This window comes from Oncorhynchus kisutch, linkage group LG2 (genome assembly GCF_002021735.2).
Source record: "Oncorhynchus kisutch isolate 150728-3 linkage group LG2, Okis_V2, whole genome shotgun sequence".
In the NCBI taxonomy this organism is placed as follows: domain Eukaryota; kingdom Metazoa; phylum Chordata; class Actinopteri; order Salmoniformes; family Salmonidae; genus Oncorhynchus; species Oncorhynchus kisutch.
The window spans coordinates 2,535,469-2,555,113 of NC_034175.2; the positions used below are offsets into that span (position 1 = coordinate 2,535,469).

Consider the following 19,645-nt stretch of genomic DNA (forward strand, 5'->3'; position numbering starts at 1 on the left):
GAGAAGCATATAGAAGGTTAATATATCAATCATACCGACACATTTTGGTGAGGATTTGTCCAAACAAAGTGTAATCTGGTCAGAGCGAAAAAAAACATTTACGCATATCAGATAATACTGATAAAACAATCTCTGTAGTCATAACAACCACCAGCATTGACGATCATATGAGCTATGCCAATTTGCTCATGAGACAGGAAAATGGCAATTCCAAGCTCAAGAGATATTCCACAACTTCAATGAACCTGACAACTTGGGACCAAACACACTAACAGCTGTCATGTGAAACACAGGATTTGTGTCAAATGCCTTGTAGGCTCCTGTACTGTTCTATAATCTAGGTTCCTCTGCTTCTCCCTGTACCTCATCCTCCTCGGTTAATACTAATTCAATTTTTCTATAGCAGGGAATTCCCTGGCTGCCTCTTGGCAAGGCTTCTGATATGAGTGTGTGTGTGTGTGTGTGTGTGTGTGTGTGTGTGTGTGTGTGTGTGTGTGTGTGTGTGTGATGAAGCAGAACACAGTGGTAAAGCAGAGGGAGTTGAGACAGTGTTAACCATTTAAGTCAAACAGACAAACAGAATCTTTTGAAAACTTCCAACATTCATATTCCATTATATGCAGGACCATTTTGGAGTTCCAGATTTGATGATCAAGTGAAAACTCTGTAATATATGGTTCTACAAAACAACGCAATTTCTTAAAGATTGCTTTGTTGATGTTTAATGCATACAAGATGATTCCCACACACTGCTGCTGGTCTGCGTCATCCTGATCCTCCAAGTCACATGGCAGCCATTTTGTGCCGAACAGAAGCCGCTTGAGTGTCCCATGCCGACAGACCTGCTATCCAAACTTCATCTGTCCCTGGACAACAGCCTTTTCAGGACACTAAGACATTCACTCTACAGTCAATATTAGATGCACTAAATAAAATCAATAATGATTATCCACAGAGAGAAATGGCGAGATATGGAAAGAGGTCTGGGGCCGGTTTGGGTCCATATGTAGTCCAGCGATAAGGCAAGGAGTCAGTGATTATATCTATCATTTAAATTGGTATCGATATTTCCTAAATACCTTGACCAGAGGTATTCTAGCCGCTCTGTAAATGCACTCAGCACCATGACTATCTGAGAGGCTGATACAGACAGAGTGCAAGGCCTCTCTCTCACCCTCTCCACCGAAAATAACTCATTTACAACAGTGTGTGTGTTTATCCACCTCAATTTCTTGCTGCAGGTTTATATGTTCTGTTTGGCAGCTCGTTTACCTAAGATTTCATTCAGAGGGGTAATACTGCAGTCTCTCGCCGGCTGGCTCCTCACAGTACTGTGGATTACACACACACACACACACACACATACATACACCCCTCGACGGTGCTCCAATTCAATACAAAAATTCACATTTGAATGGATTTGTTAGAATGATTTACAAATTGAGGCCAGGTAGGGTAATGTTTACAGACAGGCAGACATGGCAGTCACAGTACAATACAAGTCTCTGGTCTACACCCTCCCTCCAAAAACACACCCTCTGACACTTTGTCATACCTAAATTAACTACAAGTTGAAACAAAACGACCCATTTATATTATACTCTGTCATAGAGCAGTTAGGCCTTTCCTTATCACTGTCTGAGACCTGGGGTTGGTCCTCCCAGTTAGGCCTTTCCTTATCACTGTCTGAGACCTGGGGTTGGTCCTCCCAGTTAGGCCTTTCCTTATCACTGTCTGAGACCTGGGGTTGGTCCTCCCAGTTAGGCCTTTCCTTATCACTGTCTGAGACCTGGGGTTGGTCCTCCCAGTTAGGCCTTTCCTTATCACTGTCTGAGACCTGGGGTTGGTCCTCCCAGTTAGGCCTTTCCTTATCACTGTCTGAGACCTGGGGTTGGTCCTCCCAGTTAGGCCTTTCCTTATCACTGTCTGAGACCTGGGGTTGGTCCTCCCAGTTAGGCCTTTCCTTATCACTGTGTGAGACCTGGGGTTGGTCCTCCCAGTTAGGCCTTTCCTTATCACTGTCTGAGACCTGGGGTTGGTCCTCCCAGTTAGGCCTTTCCTTATCACTGTCTGAGACCTGGGGTTGGTCCTCCCAGTTAGGCCTTTCCTTATCACTGTCTGAGACCTGGGGTTGGTCCTCCCAGTTAGGCCTTTCCTTATCACTGTCTGAGACCTGGGGTTGGTCCTCCCAGTTAGGCCTTTCCTTATCACTGTCTGAGACCTGGGGTTGGTCCTCCCAGTTAGGCCTTTCCTTATCACTGTCTGAGACCTGGGGTTGGTCCTCCCAGTTAGGCCTTTCCTTATCACTGTCTGAGACCTGGGGTTGGTCCTCCCATTAGGCCTTTCCTTATCACTGTCTGAGACCTGGGGTTGGTCCTCCCAGTTAGGCCTTTCCTTATCACTGTCTGAGACCTGGGGTTTTCCTCCCAGTTAGGCCTTTCCTGATCACTGTCTGAGACCTGGGGTTGGTCCTCCCAGTTAGGCCTTTCCTGATCACTGTCTGAGACCTGGGGTTGGTCCTCCCAGTTAGGCCTTTCCTGATCACTGTCTGAGACCTGGGGTTGGTCCTCCCAGTTAGGCCTTTCCTTATCACTGTGTGAGACCTGGGGTTGGTCCTCCCAGTTAGGCCTTTCCTTATCACTGTGTGAGACCTGGGGTTGGTCCTCCCAGTTAGGCCTTTCCTTATCACTGTCTGAGACCTGGGGTTGGTCCTCCCAGTTAGGCCTTTCCTTATCACTGTCTGAGACCTGGGGTTGGTCCTCCCAGTTAGGCCTTTCCTTATCACTGTCTGAGACCTGGGGTTTTCCTCCCAGTTAGGCCTTTCCTGATCACTGTCTGAGACCTGGGGTTGGTCCTCCCAGTTAGGCCTTTCCTGATCACTGTCTGAGACCTGGGGTTGGTCCTCCCAGTTAGGCCTTTGCTTATCACTGTCTGAGACCTGGGGTTGGTCCTCCCAGTTAGGCCTTTCCTTATCACTGTCTGAGACCTGGGGTTGGTCCTCCCAGTTAGGCCTTTCCTGATCACTGTCTGAGACCTGGGGTTGGTCCTCCCAGTTAGGCCTTTCCTTATCACTGTCTGAGACCTGGGGTTGGTCCTCCCAGTTAGGCCTTTCCTTATCACTGTCTGAGACCTGGGGTTGGTCCTCCCAGTTAGGCCTTTCCTGATCACTGTCTGAGACCTGGGGTTTTCCTCCCAGTTAGGCCTTTCCTGATCACTGTCTGAGACCTGGGGTTGGTCCTCCCAGTTAGGCCTTTCCTGATCACTGTCTGAGACCTGGGGTTGGTCCTCCCAGTTAGGCCTTTGCTTATCACTGTCTGAGACCTGGGGTTGGTCCTCCCCGTTAGGCCTTTCCTTATCACTGTCTGAGACATGGGGTTGGTACTCCCAGTTAGGCCTTTGATTATCAGTTCTCAGTAGGAGGACGTTCACATGCAGGGAGAAAGGTCCTTGCTTGTTGAAAAACAAACCATTTTGTCTGCCATGTGCTAGAGTATCTCACTACTTTATTGGAAATGGAAAACATAGAAAATAACCCTTTATGAAATGTTTCTGTTTTAAGAGAGTGTGTCCTGTTTTGAAAGCTTCAAGGAGAGACTTCCTGTGACGGAGTCCTGTGACTGAGTGTTGGTCTTTCCCGTAATGGGTTGTATCTCAGCCCTGCTCTGGTGACGGAAACACACACAACCCTGAACACATGCACCCAAGAAACAAGTTCACAGACTAGGACACACACCCTGACAGAGTCATTGTTCTACTGAAATTAACTTTAGTGCAGCACAATGGGCCGAAACATTGTTTCAGCCTGCGACAAATGACTGGAATTACTGCAACACATTGTTTTGTACACAACTACAGAGTCAGACTGCCTCCTGGTACACACACAAACACACAACATAAAAGCACAATGTTTACTACGTCAGGCAAGACAACGCATGAGCATCATCAACACAGATAGGAGAGGGAGAGAAAGAGGTGAAGGGACAGGGAATAGAGTGGTAATTACCACACTTTAGTCTTGTTGATTATAGTTCACAGCTTCTTCAAGTTAATCATTTACCAGGGGAGGACTGAGATTATCACTGAGCTAGACACACAACGGACGGACCGACGGACGGACACACACACAGGAGAGAGAGTAAAGAGAAACGCACAGGAATATGAGAGAGAAACAAGTCTACTGGTGCAATCATAACTCCCCTGATTAGGCCCAATTACACAGACACTGTCAGCTTTCCATTCAGTGTCTACAGTACATGAACCCAGGTACATGATGAATATTACAGACTCAGCTTTCCATTCAGTGTCTACAGTACAGTACATGAACCCAGATGAATATTACAGACACTGTCAGCTATCCATTCAGTGTCTACAGTACAGTACATGAATGAATATGATGAATATTACAGACACTGTCAGCTGTCCATTCAGTGTCTACAGTACATGAACCCAGATGAATATTACAGACACTGTCAGCTTTCCATTCAGTGTCTACAGTACAGTACATGAACCCAGGTACATGATGAATATTACAGACACTGTCAGCTTTCCATTCAGTGTCTACAGTACAGTACATGAACCCAGGTACATGATGAATATTACACAGACACTGTCAGCTTTCCATTCAGTGTCTACAGTACAGTACATGAACCCAGGTACATGATGAATATTACACAGACACTGTCAGCTTTCCATTCAGTGTCTACAGTACAGTACATAAACCCAGATGAATATTACACAGAGGTGCTGTAAAATAATCAAATGCATTTTCAATAAAGAAACCAACATAAATACTAATCTAATACCTTCTGCTGCAGGTGAACTGGTACTCCTTAGATATACAGTAAGTGTCCAAACTTGTTGAGGGAAAATCCTGCAACAGGAAATGTGAATTATAATTAAATGGACATATTCATAGGGGTTGTACATTTCTCATAAGGGAAGGGAAAATCAAGTCTGAAATATCAAACCACAAATACACTACTAGTTTTCAATGTAAGCTGTCGCCCCTGGAGGACAGAGAGGGGTGTGTCAAGGAGGAGGACTGAAGGTTGTTAGCGTGTGTAAAGGAGGAGAGGGTGAGCGAACCGAGAACAGGGGATAAAGGAGCAGATACTCCATATCGCTGTCTCTGTTTGGTGTATGAAAACCAAAATGGCAGAACTAAGCATGTGGCAGAACGAGTAGAGGCCAGGCCTATGTACAGACATGCATGGTCACCTACGTGGTAAACTAGTTTGGAGCCACAGATTCTTCAAGGTAAACCAAATCCCATGAGTGGAGTCTAAATCCACAGCAGAGAACTAGCCCCAACCTGCTACACACTGGGACAGAACGCTGCATACTATACTGTAGCTACGCACTCACCACTAAATTCACTTCGGTTTTTAACTGTGGTTTTATTTCACCTTTATTTAAACCAGGAAGTACCACAGAGATCGAGAATGAGACAGCTCCTGTAGAAAACAATCATTCAGGATATAAAATGATAACAAAATAATTCTACATTTCTAAGTCTCCTGCTTTGATTTAAACTAGAGCCAGATACACTTCAATAACTTTAATCACTTCTTTAATCACTTTTTTAATAACGTTCAATTACTAAGCAATTACTCTTATTGCATATAAATGTGTGTAATGCTTAAAATGACACGTTTTTAATTGTTAATAAATGTGAATAGTCATTTATTAAGACATACTATGTATATTAGTTTATTAATACATATTCATGAACATTTTATAAAGTGCAGTACATGAGTCTGCTAGCTAATTGTGCAGCAGTAATACATTACAACAGTCAGGCTATAGTCTTTGTTCCAACTAGATGGCTGACTTTATAAACCCCTGTTCACACATCACTGCTTCTACTTCATTAAAACTATAAATCCAGATTTCTATGGGAAAAGGTGACGAGCCAGGGTCCTAAATCATCTATATTAACAGCAGCCTACTGTGTGTTGTGACTGTAGGAGTCTGGTGTTAATGTTAAATGTCAGCTGTCGCCCCTCTCAGTCCTCCACTAGACCCTCACTGCAGTAGGATGACGCCACTAGACACTGATATCGGGTCAGTTTTGTTGTTCAGCCTTAATGGTTAAGGATCGGGTTTGGGGAGGGTGAGCTGATCCTAGATATGTGGTTAAGAGAGCACTGTGGTGTGGTATATTGCAGAGACAGAGGGAGGCAGTGGTCGCTTGGCCAGGTTTATGGGCCTTGGGATGGCCTATAGCTTCTCAACAGCAGCTCAGGGAAAATGGCTGAACCTAAACTAATCACACAGCCAATATCCTGCTCTGGACAGAGAGAGAGAGAGGAGAGGGCAGGGGAGAGAAGGAGGAGGGAGAAGAGGAAGGTGCAGGAGAGTGGGCATGAGAGCAACAACACACACACTCTGGCCCCTGGGGACCCTGTCCTGGGTGCAGTATCACAGACACACTGATGGGTTTCTGATTGGGTGGTGGTGCAGCAGAAAGTGTTTTCCTTGCCACAGAGTGTGACCCTTCCAGCTTCCCCTGAGAGAGAGAGAGGTGCAGCGGTGTTTCCCAAGCAATTTTAGGTGGTTCACAATTCCAGGGCCCCGTTCCAAATAGTTATAAAACTCTTCCTTCATTCCTTGAGGAATTTATATTTAATTGGTGAAAACAGTCATCCAATCACATACCTGCAGGTCAGATTTCCTCAGGGAAGGGAGGAAGTATGCATTTTAGAACATTTGGAAGTGCCCTCCACGTTAAAATATTTAGGTTAGGTTTAAGGGATACTTTGGGATTTTGGCAATGAGGCCTAGGTTTGGGCGGTATCCAGATTTTCATAACGTCATTGCGTCCTTCTCTCATCCAGGGATTTACGCTATTACTGGCTAAGTACACAAGGGGGCGCCACAAAGGGGGAAAAAAGCCCATTGGGCATCTATTACCAGAATACTGACTAAATTAGCACAAGTAATAGCTAATTTCCATGGAAGCTGTTAGCTAAATATATGCAAAGACAGGCAATCCAGCTCATCAGGATATACATATATTGGTAAGCGCTAACAAATATAAATGTTGGTGAGTTTGGACATTTACAAGAGAATGATGCCCCGTCTCCTCCTTAATTCAGCCACTTACTTAGATAACTAGCAAGTTCAACTTAGGGGTTGTGTTTTCTGCGTTTTTCACCACAACAACAAAAAGATAAAACGCATAAAATAATATCTTGCAGCATTTTATGAACGCAGATCTAAAATGATTCTTATTCTAATTTCTGCTCAGCATCAGTTGCACTCCTCCACTCGGATGAGAATTCACAAACAGGCCTTCTATCAGCAGACAGCACTCAGACTTAGCTGCTTTTCTCCGGTAGCCTACTTCCTGGTCAAATGCAAGATTAACTTTAAGCAAAACATTAGCAAATGTTGCTACATTCTTTCTATGATAAACATTAGAAATGTGATGGCCATGAATGTTTTTTTTTTTTAAATACCTCACTTTTTCATAGTAAGCTAATTTCCTTGTGCGGCTGCCAGCCGAAGAGCGTTGCACTCCTGACAAATGTGTTGCACCAATAAAAACATTTGCGAAGGAAAACAATACTTGCTCGCCCCTGATCTTTGGAATCAGAAAAACACTTGACTTTCAATATAAAACACAACGCCTGTCAATAGACAGCTGGATACACCTGCTCCCGGTTTCTCCTGTTGTGCTGTTAACAAACACCTGACTGGCTCAACTGTTCTGGGGAACTACGGTAACCTTTATAATGGGAAATAATGAAGAACGGTGAAATGAAGAAAGCCATCTGCTTTATCTCCTAACATATTGCACATGTTGACTGCAGGTATTTACTTCAATTAGCTACAAATATTCAAATGTATTGAAAAACTATTTCCAAATACCCCAGTACATTGTGTACCGCCCAAACCTAATGAGGCCCTTTATCTACTTCCCCAGAGTCAGATGATCTCCTGGATACAACTTGTCTCTATGTGCAGTTTGAATGAAGTTGCTAACTAGCGTTAATTTCAGCATTGGCTCATGAAACTACCTCCAACCTCCTTAATACTGGATGCAGATACATTATAAATTGTACAAATTCTGAAGTATCCCTTTCAGGCCAATCAGATCAGTGATTGATGAACAAAGCCCTGTATGTTGCTGGGGCCCCTACCTACCTGTCTGGCCGGACAGTTGGTTAGTAAGATATAGGAAACCAGAGGTGGTGCAGCTTCCACAGCTCTAGTCTTCAATTAGCTGCTTGGTAACACCTGGATCTGCAGGTGAACCTCTCTCTGCCTGACTACTGACCCCAATCAACTCATTACACACACTATACAAAACCACACAGCACACTCCCATTACCAACTAAACACTTACACAAGGCAGTGGTTTGGAGTCAAACACACCTGTCAGCAGAATAGTTCAGTATCTAGGACCCTGTTTGAATGCTTCCTACATATAAATCACTACCACAACATGGCTAGACAAGTGAACGCAAGGATTTCCACTACAGAACAAACAGTCATGTCAGAGCAGTGATCATTACCTCAACTAACACAGTCATGTCAGAGCAGGGATCATTACCTCAACTAACACAGTCATGTCAGAGCAGGGAGCATTACCTCAACTAACACAGTCATGTCAGAGCAGTGATCATTACCTCAACTAACACAGTCATGTCAGAGCAGGGATCATTACCTCAACTAACACAGTCATGTCAGAGCAGGGAGCATTACCTCAACTAACACAGTCATGTCAGAGCAGTGATCATTACCTCAACAGTGATCATTACCTCAACTAACACAGTCATGTCAGAGCAGGGATCATTACCTCAACAAACACAGTCATGTCAGAGCAGTGATCATTACCTCAACACAGTGATCATTACCTCAACTAACACAGTCATGTCAGAGCAGGGATCATTACCTCAACTAACACAGTCATGTCAGAGCAGGGATCATTAACTAACACAGTCATGTCAGAGCAGTAATCATTACCTCAACTAACACAGTGATCATTACCTCAATGAAGGAAGGAGGGAAGAATACATCTGTAAAGTATTCATTCAAACTAGGTCTATTGCTTTGCCTCTAAAAAGAAAGTGCTGCACACTCTAGGAGCTTCAGATGCAGTCATTTATTACCAATGTTTCAACAGCCAGGCTGTCTTCACCAGGGTATGATGAAGACGAGCGGTGGGTTATGCATTAGTAAAGACTGGGTAATGTGGGTGGGTTGGAGAAGCTGTCAGCACAACTTGACTCATGCCTGTTGACCTGCATGGGCAGCCATCACTGTTTGAAAGGTTAGTTCTTGCATAACTGTGCAGGTGAGCATGTCAATACAAGTAAAAGCAGGGTTGGATGTTTGACATGAATGTAGGAAGGAGAAGTCCTGTTATAGTTAGACCTATCACACAGTTCAGTTAGGACACCACAGGGTTGGATGTTTGACATGAATGTAGGAAGGAGAAGTCCTGTTATAGTTAGACCTATTACACAGTCCAGTTAGGACACCACAGGGTTGGATGTTTGACATGAATGTAGGAAGGAGAAGTCCTGTTATAGTTAGACCTATCACACAGTTCAGTTAGGACACCACAGGGTTGGATGTTTGACATGAATGTAGGAAGGAGAAGTCCTGTTATAGTTAGACCTATCACACTGTTCAGTTAGGACACCACAGGGTTGGATGTTTGACATGAATGTAGGAAGGAGAAGTCCTGTTATAGTTAGACCTATCACACAGTCCAGTTAGGACACCACAGGGTTGGATGTTTGACATGAATGTAGGAAGGAGAAGTCCTGTTATAGTTAGACCTATCACACAGTTCAGTTAGGACACCACAGGGTTGGATGTTTGACATGAATGTAGGAAGGAGAAGTCCTGTTATAGTTAGACCTATCACACTGTTCAGTTAGGACACCACAGGGTTGGATGTTTGACATGAATGTAGGAAGGAGAAGTCCTGTTATAGTTAGACCTATCACACAGTCCAGTTAGGACACCACAGGGTTGGATGTTTGACATGAATGTAGGAAGGAGAAGTCCTGTTATAGTTAGACCTATCACACAGTTCAGTTAGGACACCACAGGGTTGGATGTTTGACATGAATGTAGGAAGGAGAAGTCCTGTTATAGTTAGACCTATCACACTGTTCAGTTAGGACACCACAGGGTTGGAGGTTGAACGTTGCCCAATCTCAATGTGCTACGAGTTCACTCAAAGTGGACTAATATGCATAAACACCATGGTGTTGTCCTGTCTGTGCAGTAGGCTAATGCAAAAGGACGTGGGCTACTCATGCAGAAACGTGAGATAATGGGAGAGTGAAGTTCATGGACTTGTTCCAAATGAACAATGCATAAACTACCAAATGAGCAATGCATAAACTACCAAATGAGCAATCCCTAAACTATTCTCTCCAGCTTCAGAGCAGCGGGGAGGATTCCCTGGTTGTTCTAGAAACACTTAACTCACCTAGTGTTGGTGGAGTTCCAGTAGACGACGTGTCTCTTGGCCGACGCTGCGCACGCGATGTTGAGCAGGAAAACGGTAGTTCTCCAAACCGTGACAGCTCCCGGACTCCAACCGCACGCCATCACGGTTAGCGGGCGAGGCAGGCGACCCACGGAAAGACAGCACGAGGAGACCGGGTGGGAGTGGTTGGTTGAAAGAATTCGGTGACAGGTAGACTAGTGGCCCCGGTTAACGCAGAGTAGAATCACCTTTATTGACGCAATATTCCCGTTCAAACGTTCTCAAACTAATTCACCAAAATACCTTCCTTTCGGGGTACATCCTATGTGGAAACCGTTGTTGCATGGTGAATAAAGTCAGACGATGGAGAGACTCCTCAAAAGTTGAACACAAGAAAGTCAGATAGTTTGGTAAAGTTGCTGCCTGATACTGAAAAGGATAGCCTCCTTTATTCTGCTGCGGCACAACGTATTTCCTTATGTCAAAAAGACACTTTTAAAAGTACACTAACTTACCGAGTATATGCCTAAAGTTAACTTGCAAGTTGTTGATAATCACCTGCTGAACTATGAGAATGCTAGGTTAAAATAGCAGCGTTTTCCGAATTAGAGTTGAAATCAGTGGATAGGTGTCAGTGGGTGCTGTCTGGAGCGCTGTGATTTGGGTTAGGAGGGGCACGGGCGAGAGGGCCATGGGCGAGGGAGAACCCAGGAAACTTTAAACCAATCAGTGGAACGCATGGGCGGTGTCAACATTCCATTGTTTTTTAGAGGTGTGAGGTGCGCCGACTTGAGTTAGCTGAGGGTGTGGTGCATCAAATAAGTCTTCCTCTCCTCTTCTTCCCTTAAGAGTCTGGACAGCAGAAGGCAAAGAAAGTGCAAAATGATATGAAAGAACACGAATAGACCTCTGCCATCTGGCATTCCTGTCAAAAGACTTACAGTACTTCAGTTAGGTCTTACCCCAGACACCCATGTCCGGTCTGGAGCATGAAGTCATGAGCTCAGCTGGTTGGCTACTGCTTAGCAACCTAGCGGTGCCAAAAACACTGTGCCCCTATCCACAAAGTATCTCATAGGAGAAGTACTGATCTAGGATCTGTCCATATAAATAAAAGTTCAAACTGATCTTAGATAAGTACTCCTACTCTGAGATGCTTTGTGGATATGGGCCCAGGTCTTCCCTAGAAATACCATGTAAATGATGATCGCCAGAATGGGCCAAAATCGTTTTCAGTTGGTCGTTTTGGCCTTTAAAAATAGTTTATTATAATCAAGTTCAATCCCCACATTGAATTATTTGAAAGTACGCTACAAATGGAGATATTTACAGTGGGGCAAAAAAGTATTTAGTCAGCCACCAATTGTGCAAGTTCTCCCACTTAAAAAGATGAGAGAGGCCTGTAATGAGGAGCCTCTTAAAGAAGAAGTTACAGGTCTGTGAGAGCTAGAAATCTTGATTGTTTGTAGGTGACCAAATACTTATTTTCCACCATAATTTGCAAATACATTCATAAAAAATCTGACCAATGTCTGAGGGGCTGAGAGAGGCGGACAGAGGATGGCTGTGGAGATGGAGAGGCTGACCAATGTCTGAGGGGCTGAGAGAGGATGACAGAGGATGGCCGTGGAGATGGAGAGGCTGACCAATGTCTGAGGGGCTGAGAGAGGATGACAGAGGATGGCCGTGGAGATGGAGAGGCTGACCAATGTCTGAGGGGCTGAGAGAGGATGACAGAGGATGGCCGTGGAGATGGAGAGGCTGACCAATGTCTGAGGGGCTGAGAGAGGATGACAGAGGATGGCTGTGGAGATGGAGAGGCTGACCAATGTCTGAGGGGCTGAGAGAGGATGACAGAGGATGGCCGTGGAGATGGAGAGGCTGACCAATGTCTGAGGGGCTGAGAGAGGATGACAGAGGATGGCTGTGGAGATGGAGAGGCTGACCAATGTCTGAGGGGCTGAGAGAGGATGACAGAGGATGGCCGTGGAGATGGAGGATTGGCTCACACTATGTTAGAAATAATTGAATAGATTTTAAATTCCAAACTCCGGTGTATGTCTGAGGTTATTCTTTATGATGACAAAATGACACAGTTGCAGAAATGATAAAGATAGTCTACAAACATAAACAACAAACAAACATCATTTATATATATAGTCCCCTTTTTAGGTTTTACAGAGAGTCACCACACCAGCATGTCCTGCATTTAACTGTACTAATCGTCACTCCAAACCAGCATGTCCTGCATTTAACTGTACTAATCGTCACTCCAAACCAGCATGTCCTGCATTTAACTGTACTAATCGTCACTCCAAACCAGCATGTCCTGCATTTAACTGTACTAATCGTCACTCCAAACCAGCATGTCCTGCATTTAACTGTACTAATCGTCACTCCAAACCAGCATGTCCTGCATTTAACTGTACTAATCGTCACTCCAAACCAGCATGTCCTGCATTTAACTGTACTGATCGTCACTCCAAACCAGCATGTCCTGCATTTAACTGTACTGATCGTCAATCCAAAGAGTCTAATCTTCATTATTTCATTTAACTGTCCTAATCGTCACTCCAAAGAGTCTAATCTTCATTATTTCCGGTAAGTCAGTCGTAATTCTGATTAATATAGTTCAAAGTTCTAGGTAACTCTGAAGCAGGCCAAATGCATGCTAGCAGATACCCATAGACTTCCAGACAAGAAGGAGGAATGAGGAAGAGATGAAGACCTGCAATGAGGTGAAGAACACCGTCCAGAACAGAGTTTAGTGAAGGTTCAGGATCTCTGCTCCACTGGGAGCTGAAAGGATTACGTCTAGTAAGTCAAGAAATGAATACACATTATATTGTGTGTGTGTGTGTGTGTGTGTGTGTGTGTGTGTGTGTGTGTGTGTGTGTGTGTGTGTGTGTGTGTGTGTGTGTGTGTGTGTGTGTGTGTGTGTGTGTGTGTGTGTGTGTGTGTGTGTGTCAATCTCTTTTTGATGGCATTCTTGTGCATCTGATGTTATGATTGGATTTCAATAAAAGCTGGTTGCTTTTATGAAAGCAATTTGAAATGCAATTCCAGACCTCAGATGTTAGGTTTACTACAGTGGATGGATAAATTCCATCACAAGTTAGATATCATGCATGGCTACATTGACTGTGACCTCACCTTTAGACTGTAATGCAGTCTGTAATGCAGGCTTACAGTATATTAGTCTATCAAGCAGCAAGATAGACAGCACAGCCGGATGCAAGATAAGTAATCTATCACACACACACACACACACACACACACACACACACACACACACACACACAGTAATCACAGTCAAAGATAGGCTATGCTTCGAAAAGCAGTTTCCAGAAAAATCACACTTTCTTCCTGTCTCATCTCTCTTCTCTCCCGGCCATAGTTACTGTTTGTAACCTTCTTCCTAATTTATGTTTAGGTTTATGTAGTGGATGTGTGTGTGTGTGTTGTGGGTATTAATTCTTCTGTTGTCAGTGGGCCCCAGGGGATGGTGTAGTAACACTAATCACCTTCTACCTCCGTGGGCGAGAGCCACCGGTGGGCCTCTATAATTATCTGTGCGTGTTTGAGTGTGTGTGTTTGTGTGTTTGTGCGCGTGTTTGTGTGTGTGTGTGTGTGTGTGTGTGTGTGTGTGTGTGTGTGTGTGTGTGTGTGTGTGTGAGAGAGAGAGAGAGAGAGAGTGTGCATGGTACTAACTTCTAGCGTGTTTGCTCCATCCCTCATGTAGACAGTTACATGGCTAACATTGTGTTATTAGGAGGGTCCTGTCTCTCTTCCTGTGTGTGTGAAGAACAAAACATGTGTGTGAGTGTGTGTGACGCCAGGTCTCATTAGCTCACTTCCTGATCATGAATTTCCCATGATGCCTCTGTGGTCCGGTGTTGCTAATTTGTTCACTGTGTGTTGTAGCTCACCCCCAGCAACATCAAATCAAATCAAATTGTATTTGTCACATGAGCCGAATACAACAGGTAGACCAACATTAGACCTTACAAGCCCTTAACCAACAATGCAGTTTTAAGAAAACACCTATAAAAAAAATAAGAGATAAGAAAGAAATCATTCAAGTGCAGTAAATACTAATAGCGGGGCTTTATACGGGGGTACCGGTACAGAGTCAATGTGTGGGGGCACCGGTGTCGAGGTAATTGAGGTAATATGTGCATGTAGGTAGAGGACCATGTGTGTGTGTGTGTGTGTGTGTGTGTGTGTGTGTGTGTGATTTGCCCCAACAGAGTATAGCCTTCTCAGAAACAAAGCCCACAGAGTAGCAGGCTGATGCACACTCAGGAGGGTATTTCTCTAGCCTGATCAGGATGGTTAGTGTTTCTCTCACCCACAGAGTAGCAGGCTGATGCACACTCAGGAGGGTATTTCTCTAGCCTGATCAGGATGGTTAGTGTTTCTCTCACCCACAGAGTAGCAGGCTGATGCACACTCAGGAGGGTATTTCTCTAGCCTGATCAGGATGGTTAGTGTTTCTCTCACCTCTTTGTCCGTTTCGCTCTCTCCTTCTCTCACGGTCTTTTCTGGCCCAATGCAGTTCAGCTCTCGTGTCAGGTTCATCAACTGAAAGTTTAACAGTATTACAGAAGCATATCAGAGATGTGGATTCTTCTAATTGTGCAGATGGTTATTTCACAGCAGAGGTTCCCCACACATGTCCTTAGTCCCTTCTTCATTGGTCAGACAGACGATGTTGTCCATGTGGTCCATGTTGTCCTTGGACAGCCATCTCTTCTTCTGTCCTGGGGGCTCCACTCTACTGCTTGTGTTATTATGCTGTTGGGCTGTTGTTTTCTCAGGTGTTCGATCCATATCCATCTTCCCAGTCCCAGTCGGTTAGCTATTAGCTACGGGCCAGATATTGATTATATAATGAGCGTAAACAGCCTGAAGTCTGTTGTTGTTGCTGTTGTGTGATTAGTAACATGTTATGGTGGTAGAGGTTTAGGAAAGTGGAGCCAATTCAGATGACTCAAATCCTCTATCACCACATTTGGCCCCATTTCTCTCTCTCTCTCTCTCTCTCTCTCTCTCTCTCTCTTTCTCTCTCCTACTCTCTCTCAATTCAGTTCAATTCAAGGGCTTTATTGGCATGGGAAACATGTGTTAACATTGCCGAAGCAAGTGAGGTAGATAATATACAAAAGTGAAATAAACAATAAAAATTAACAGTAAACATTACACATACAGAAGTTTCAAAACAATAAAGACATTACAAATGTCATATTATATATATATACAGTGTTTTAACAATGTACAAATGGCTAAAGGACACAAGATAAAATAAATAAGCATAAATATGGGTTGTATTTACAATGGTGTTTGTTCTTCACTGGTTGCCCTTTCCTCATGGCAACAGGTCACAAATATTGCTGCTGTGATGGCACACTGTGGAATTTCACCCAGTAGATGTGGGAGTTTATCAATCAATTTATCAAAATTGGATTTGTTTTCGAATTCTTTGTGGATCTGTGTAATCTGAGGGAAATATGTCTCTCTAATATGGTCATACATTGGGCAGGAGGTTAGGAAGTGCAGCTCAGTTTCCACCTCATTTTGTGGGCAGTGAGCACATAGCCTGTCTTCTCTTGAGAGCCATGTCTGCCTACGGCGGCCTTTCTCAATAGCAAGGCTATGCTCACTGAGTCTGTACATAGTCAAAGCTTTCCTTAATTTTGGGTCAGTCACAGTGGTCAGGTATTCTGCCGCTGTGTACTCTCTGTTTAGGGCCAAATTGCATTCTAGTTTGCTCTGTTTTTTTGTTAATTCTTTCCAATGTGTCAAGTAATCATCTTTTTGTTTTCTCATGATTTGGTTGGGTCTAATTGTGATGCTGTCCTGCGGATCTGTAGGGTGTGTTTGTGTTTGTGAACAGAGCCCCAGGACCAGCTTGCTTAGGGGACTCTTCTCCAGGTTCATCTCTCTGTAGGTGATGGCTTTGTTATGGAAGGTTTGGGAATCGGTTCCTTTTAGGTGGTTATAGAATTTAACGGCTCTTTTCTGGATTTTGATAATTAGTGGGTATCGGCCTGATTCTGTTCTGCATGCATTATTTGGTGTTCTACGTTGTACACGGAGGATATTTTTGCAGAATTTGGTGTTTGTCCCATTTTGTGAAGTCTTGGTTGGTGAGCGGACCCCAGACCTCACAACCATAAAGGGCAATGGGCTCTATGACTGATTCAAGTATTTTTAGCCAAATCCTAATTGGTATGTTGAAATGTATGTTCCTTATGATGGCATAGAATGCCCTTCTTGCCTTGTCTCTCAGATCGTTCACAGCTTTGTGGAAGTTACCTGTGGCGCTGATGTTTAGGCCAAGGTATGTATAGTTTTTTGTGTGCTCTAGGGCAACAGTGTCTAGATGGAATTTGTATTTGTGGTCCTGGTGACTGGACCTTTTTTGGAACACCATTATTTTGGTCTTACTGAGATTTACTGTCAGGGCCCAGGTCTGGCAGAATCTGTGCAGAAGATCTAGGTGCTGCTGTAGGCCCTCCTTGGTTGGTGACAGAAGCAACAGATCAGCAAACAGCAGACATTTGACTTCGGATTCTAGTAGGGTGAGGCCGGGTGCTGCAGACTTTTCTAGTGCCCGCGCCAATTCGTTGATATGTATGTTGAAGAGGGTGGGGCTTAAGCTGCATGTTACGCACGCCTCTATGAAGAGGGAACGCAACACCCTGCTACAACTAAACTCTCCGTGAAGCGAAAAAGGTATGGACTGTAGGTGCAAGTATGAATGACAACAGGCAGAATGTGGTACCGTTTACAAGGACTTTATTCCTTTACACGGTAATATGGGGAAAAGGGGCTGGACGGAACCAAAGCAAAGAAAGTACATCTCAAAGCCCCCCCCCTCTCCTATCTTACCTGCCTACCCACTACTTACCTAATTTAGCACCACCTGGTGCCCTAACCAAAATACAAGGGGTGGTCCGCCCAGGTCTTACCTAGTGTGCCTAGACAGCGAATATGCTACGGGTATATGTATGCCCGCGGGCCTCTTGCCTAAACACTCCCAAGGTGCCTTCCCCTTCCCCCCTGGGAACAAATGAAACAGAATATTAAACTATTTCACAAACAAACTAAGAAACAAAGGACATCAAATAAGCTCTATCTGAGCAACAAACTCACAGAACATACCACTTTCCAGCAATATACTCCCAGCAAAATCAACCTCTATCACAATCAATCTCAGCAATCCCTACCTCCAGCAATATCTCTAACAAATATCTCTAACAAATATCTCTAACAAATATCTCTAACAAATATCTCTCTCCAAAAAGATCTCCCTCCTGAACAGAACACTGGCTTTTATATAGCTTCAGAAGGAATGGGTAATTGTAGACAGCTGCGTCTTGACGAGGGGGCGGGGTCAGCTCTCCAATTAGCCCTGGAGTCGACCAATCAGCTGCTTGAGGGATTTCAGGAAGCCATTTCCTAAAATAAACACATGTAAATACACAAACTACAACACATAATCTGGGGAACGTAACACTGCATCCCTGTCTCACCCCACAACCCTGTGTGAAGAAATGTGTGTGTTTTTTGCCCATTTTTACCGCACACTTGTTGTTTGTGTACATGGATTTTATAATGTCGTATGTTTTACCCCCAACACCACTTTCCATCAGTTTGTATAGCAGACCCTCATGACAAATTGAGTCAAAGGCTTTTTGAAATCAACAAAGCATGAGAAGACTGCCTTTGTTTTGGTTTGTTTGGTTGTCAATTAGGGTGTGCAGGGTGAATACATGGTCTCTCTCTCTCTCTCTCTCTCTCTCTCTCTCTCTCTCTCTCTCTCTCTCTCTCCCTCTCTCTCTCTCTCTCTCCTACTCTCTCTCTCTCTCTCTCCTTCTCTCCATCTCTCTCTCTCTCCTACCTCTCTCTCTCTCTCTCTCCTACTCTCTCTCCTTCTCTCTCTCTCCTACTCTCTCTCTCTCTCTCTCTCTCTCTCTCTCCTACTCTCTTTTCTTCTCCCATCTCTCTCTCCTTCTCTCTCTCTCCTACTCTCTCTCTATCCTCTCTCTCTCCTATTCTCTCTCTCTCTCCTTCTCTCCATCTCTCTCTCTCTCCTACCCTCTCTCTCTCTCCTACTCTCCTCTCCTTCTCCCCATCTCTCTCTCCTTCTCTCTCTCTCTCTCTCTCTCCTACCCTCTCTTTCCTACCCTCTCTCTCCTACTCTCTCTCTCTCTCTCTCTCCCTCTCTCTCTCCTACCCTCTCTCTCCTACTCTCTATTTCTCCTACTCTCTCTCTCTCCTTCTCTCTCACTCTCTCTCTCTCCTACTCTCTCTCTCCTACTCTCTCTCTCTCCTCTCTCTCTCTCGTTTACTTCATTCCTGTTGTACAGTGATGTCAGGGAGCCATAATCCTGTTATCTGCACACACACAGGCTGACACCACGCCACTAGCCAGAGCTGTAATCAACTACCCTGTACACGCACGCACACACACACACACACACACACGCACGCACGCACACACACTGAGCCACTAGCCATGAACAGACGCGCACAGTGTGATCATGTTTTCTCCCCATCTTGCTAACCTGTACAGTACTTCTCTGTCTGATCCCTCTACCTAATCTTTGTTATGCCCCCTCTCCAGCCGGGTCACTAGAAATACACAGATTTCAGATGTTTGAAAAGGGCCTGAGAACGTAGATATATATGCCTTCCTCGCTCACAAAAAAAGAAATAAAAGCCCGGCACTGGGCCCAAACTCCTGATACTAGGAGACGAAGCCCCGCGGCTCAGACCACTGAGCTACATTACTTCACAATGATCTAACTAGCCACGAGACTACTAAGAATACTGATGATACCTGATGTTAATAATGCATAGTTTTTCATTATTTTGTTTTAAGCCTTCCCCAAAGCATAACCCTACATTTTGTTGCCCTCATTTACAGCACTAATGCCCCCCCCCCCTCTCTCTCTCTCTCTCTCTGTTCTTCATATTTCCTTCATAATCTACCTCTTCTACAAGCCTAACATAGATTTATGTTACAAATAGTAACCATGGAGATTAAAATGAACCAAACCTCAATGGAGAGAACGAGAGGAGGTGATATGATGAAATCCTTCTGTCACAATGTGGAGAATGCTCCCTGTCCTCCCACACGCAAAACACACTTTACTTTCCCTGCCTCTCTCTCTCTCGCCCTCT

At 44.4% G+C, this 19,645-nt stretch overlaps 1 protein-coding gene across 1 annotated transcript; it reads right to left on the reverse strand.

Annotated features, from left to right (window-relative positions):
• Nucleotides 1-1,406: 1,406 nt before the first annotated feature.
• Nucleotides 1,407-15,292, reverse strand: LOC116356817 (serine-aspartate repeat-containing protein D-like). The gene is made up of 3 exons (XM_031803385.1): nucleotides 15,164-15,292; nucleotides 14,957-15,037; nucleotides 1,407-2,329 (listed from the first exon to the last, which is right to left on the reverse strand). Exons 1-3 carry the CDS (start codon nucleotides 15,290-15,292, stop codon nucleotides 1,565-1,567), a joined length of 975 nt encoding a protein of 324 aa, XP_031659245.1. The 3' UTR covers nucleotides 1,407-1,564.
• Nucleotides 15,293-19,645: the final 4,353 nt, after the last annotated feature.

Coding starts and splice junctions, on each gene's coding strand:
- LOC116356817 (XM_031803385.1), bottom strand. CDS start 15,292: ATGGATATGGATCGAACACCTGAGAAAACAACAGCCCAACAGCATAAT. Junction 15,038..15,163: donor TGGACCACATGGACAACATC/GTCTGTCTGACC, acceptor TTAAACTTTCAG/TTGATGAACCTGACACGAGA. Junction 2,330..14,956: donor AGAGCGAAACGGACAAAGAG/GTGAGAGAAACA, acceptor GCCTAATGGGAG/GACCAACCCCAGGTCTCAGA.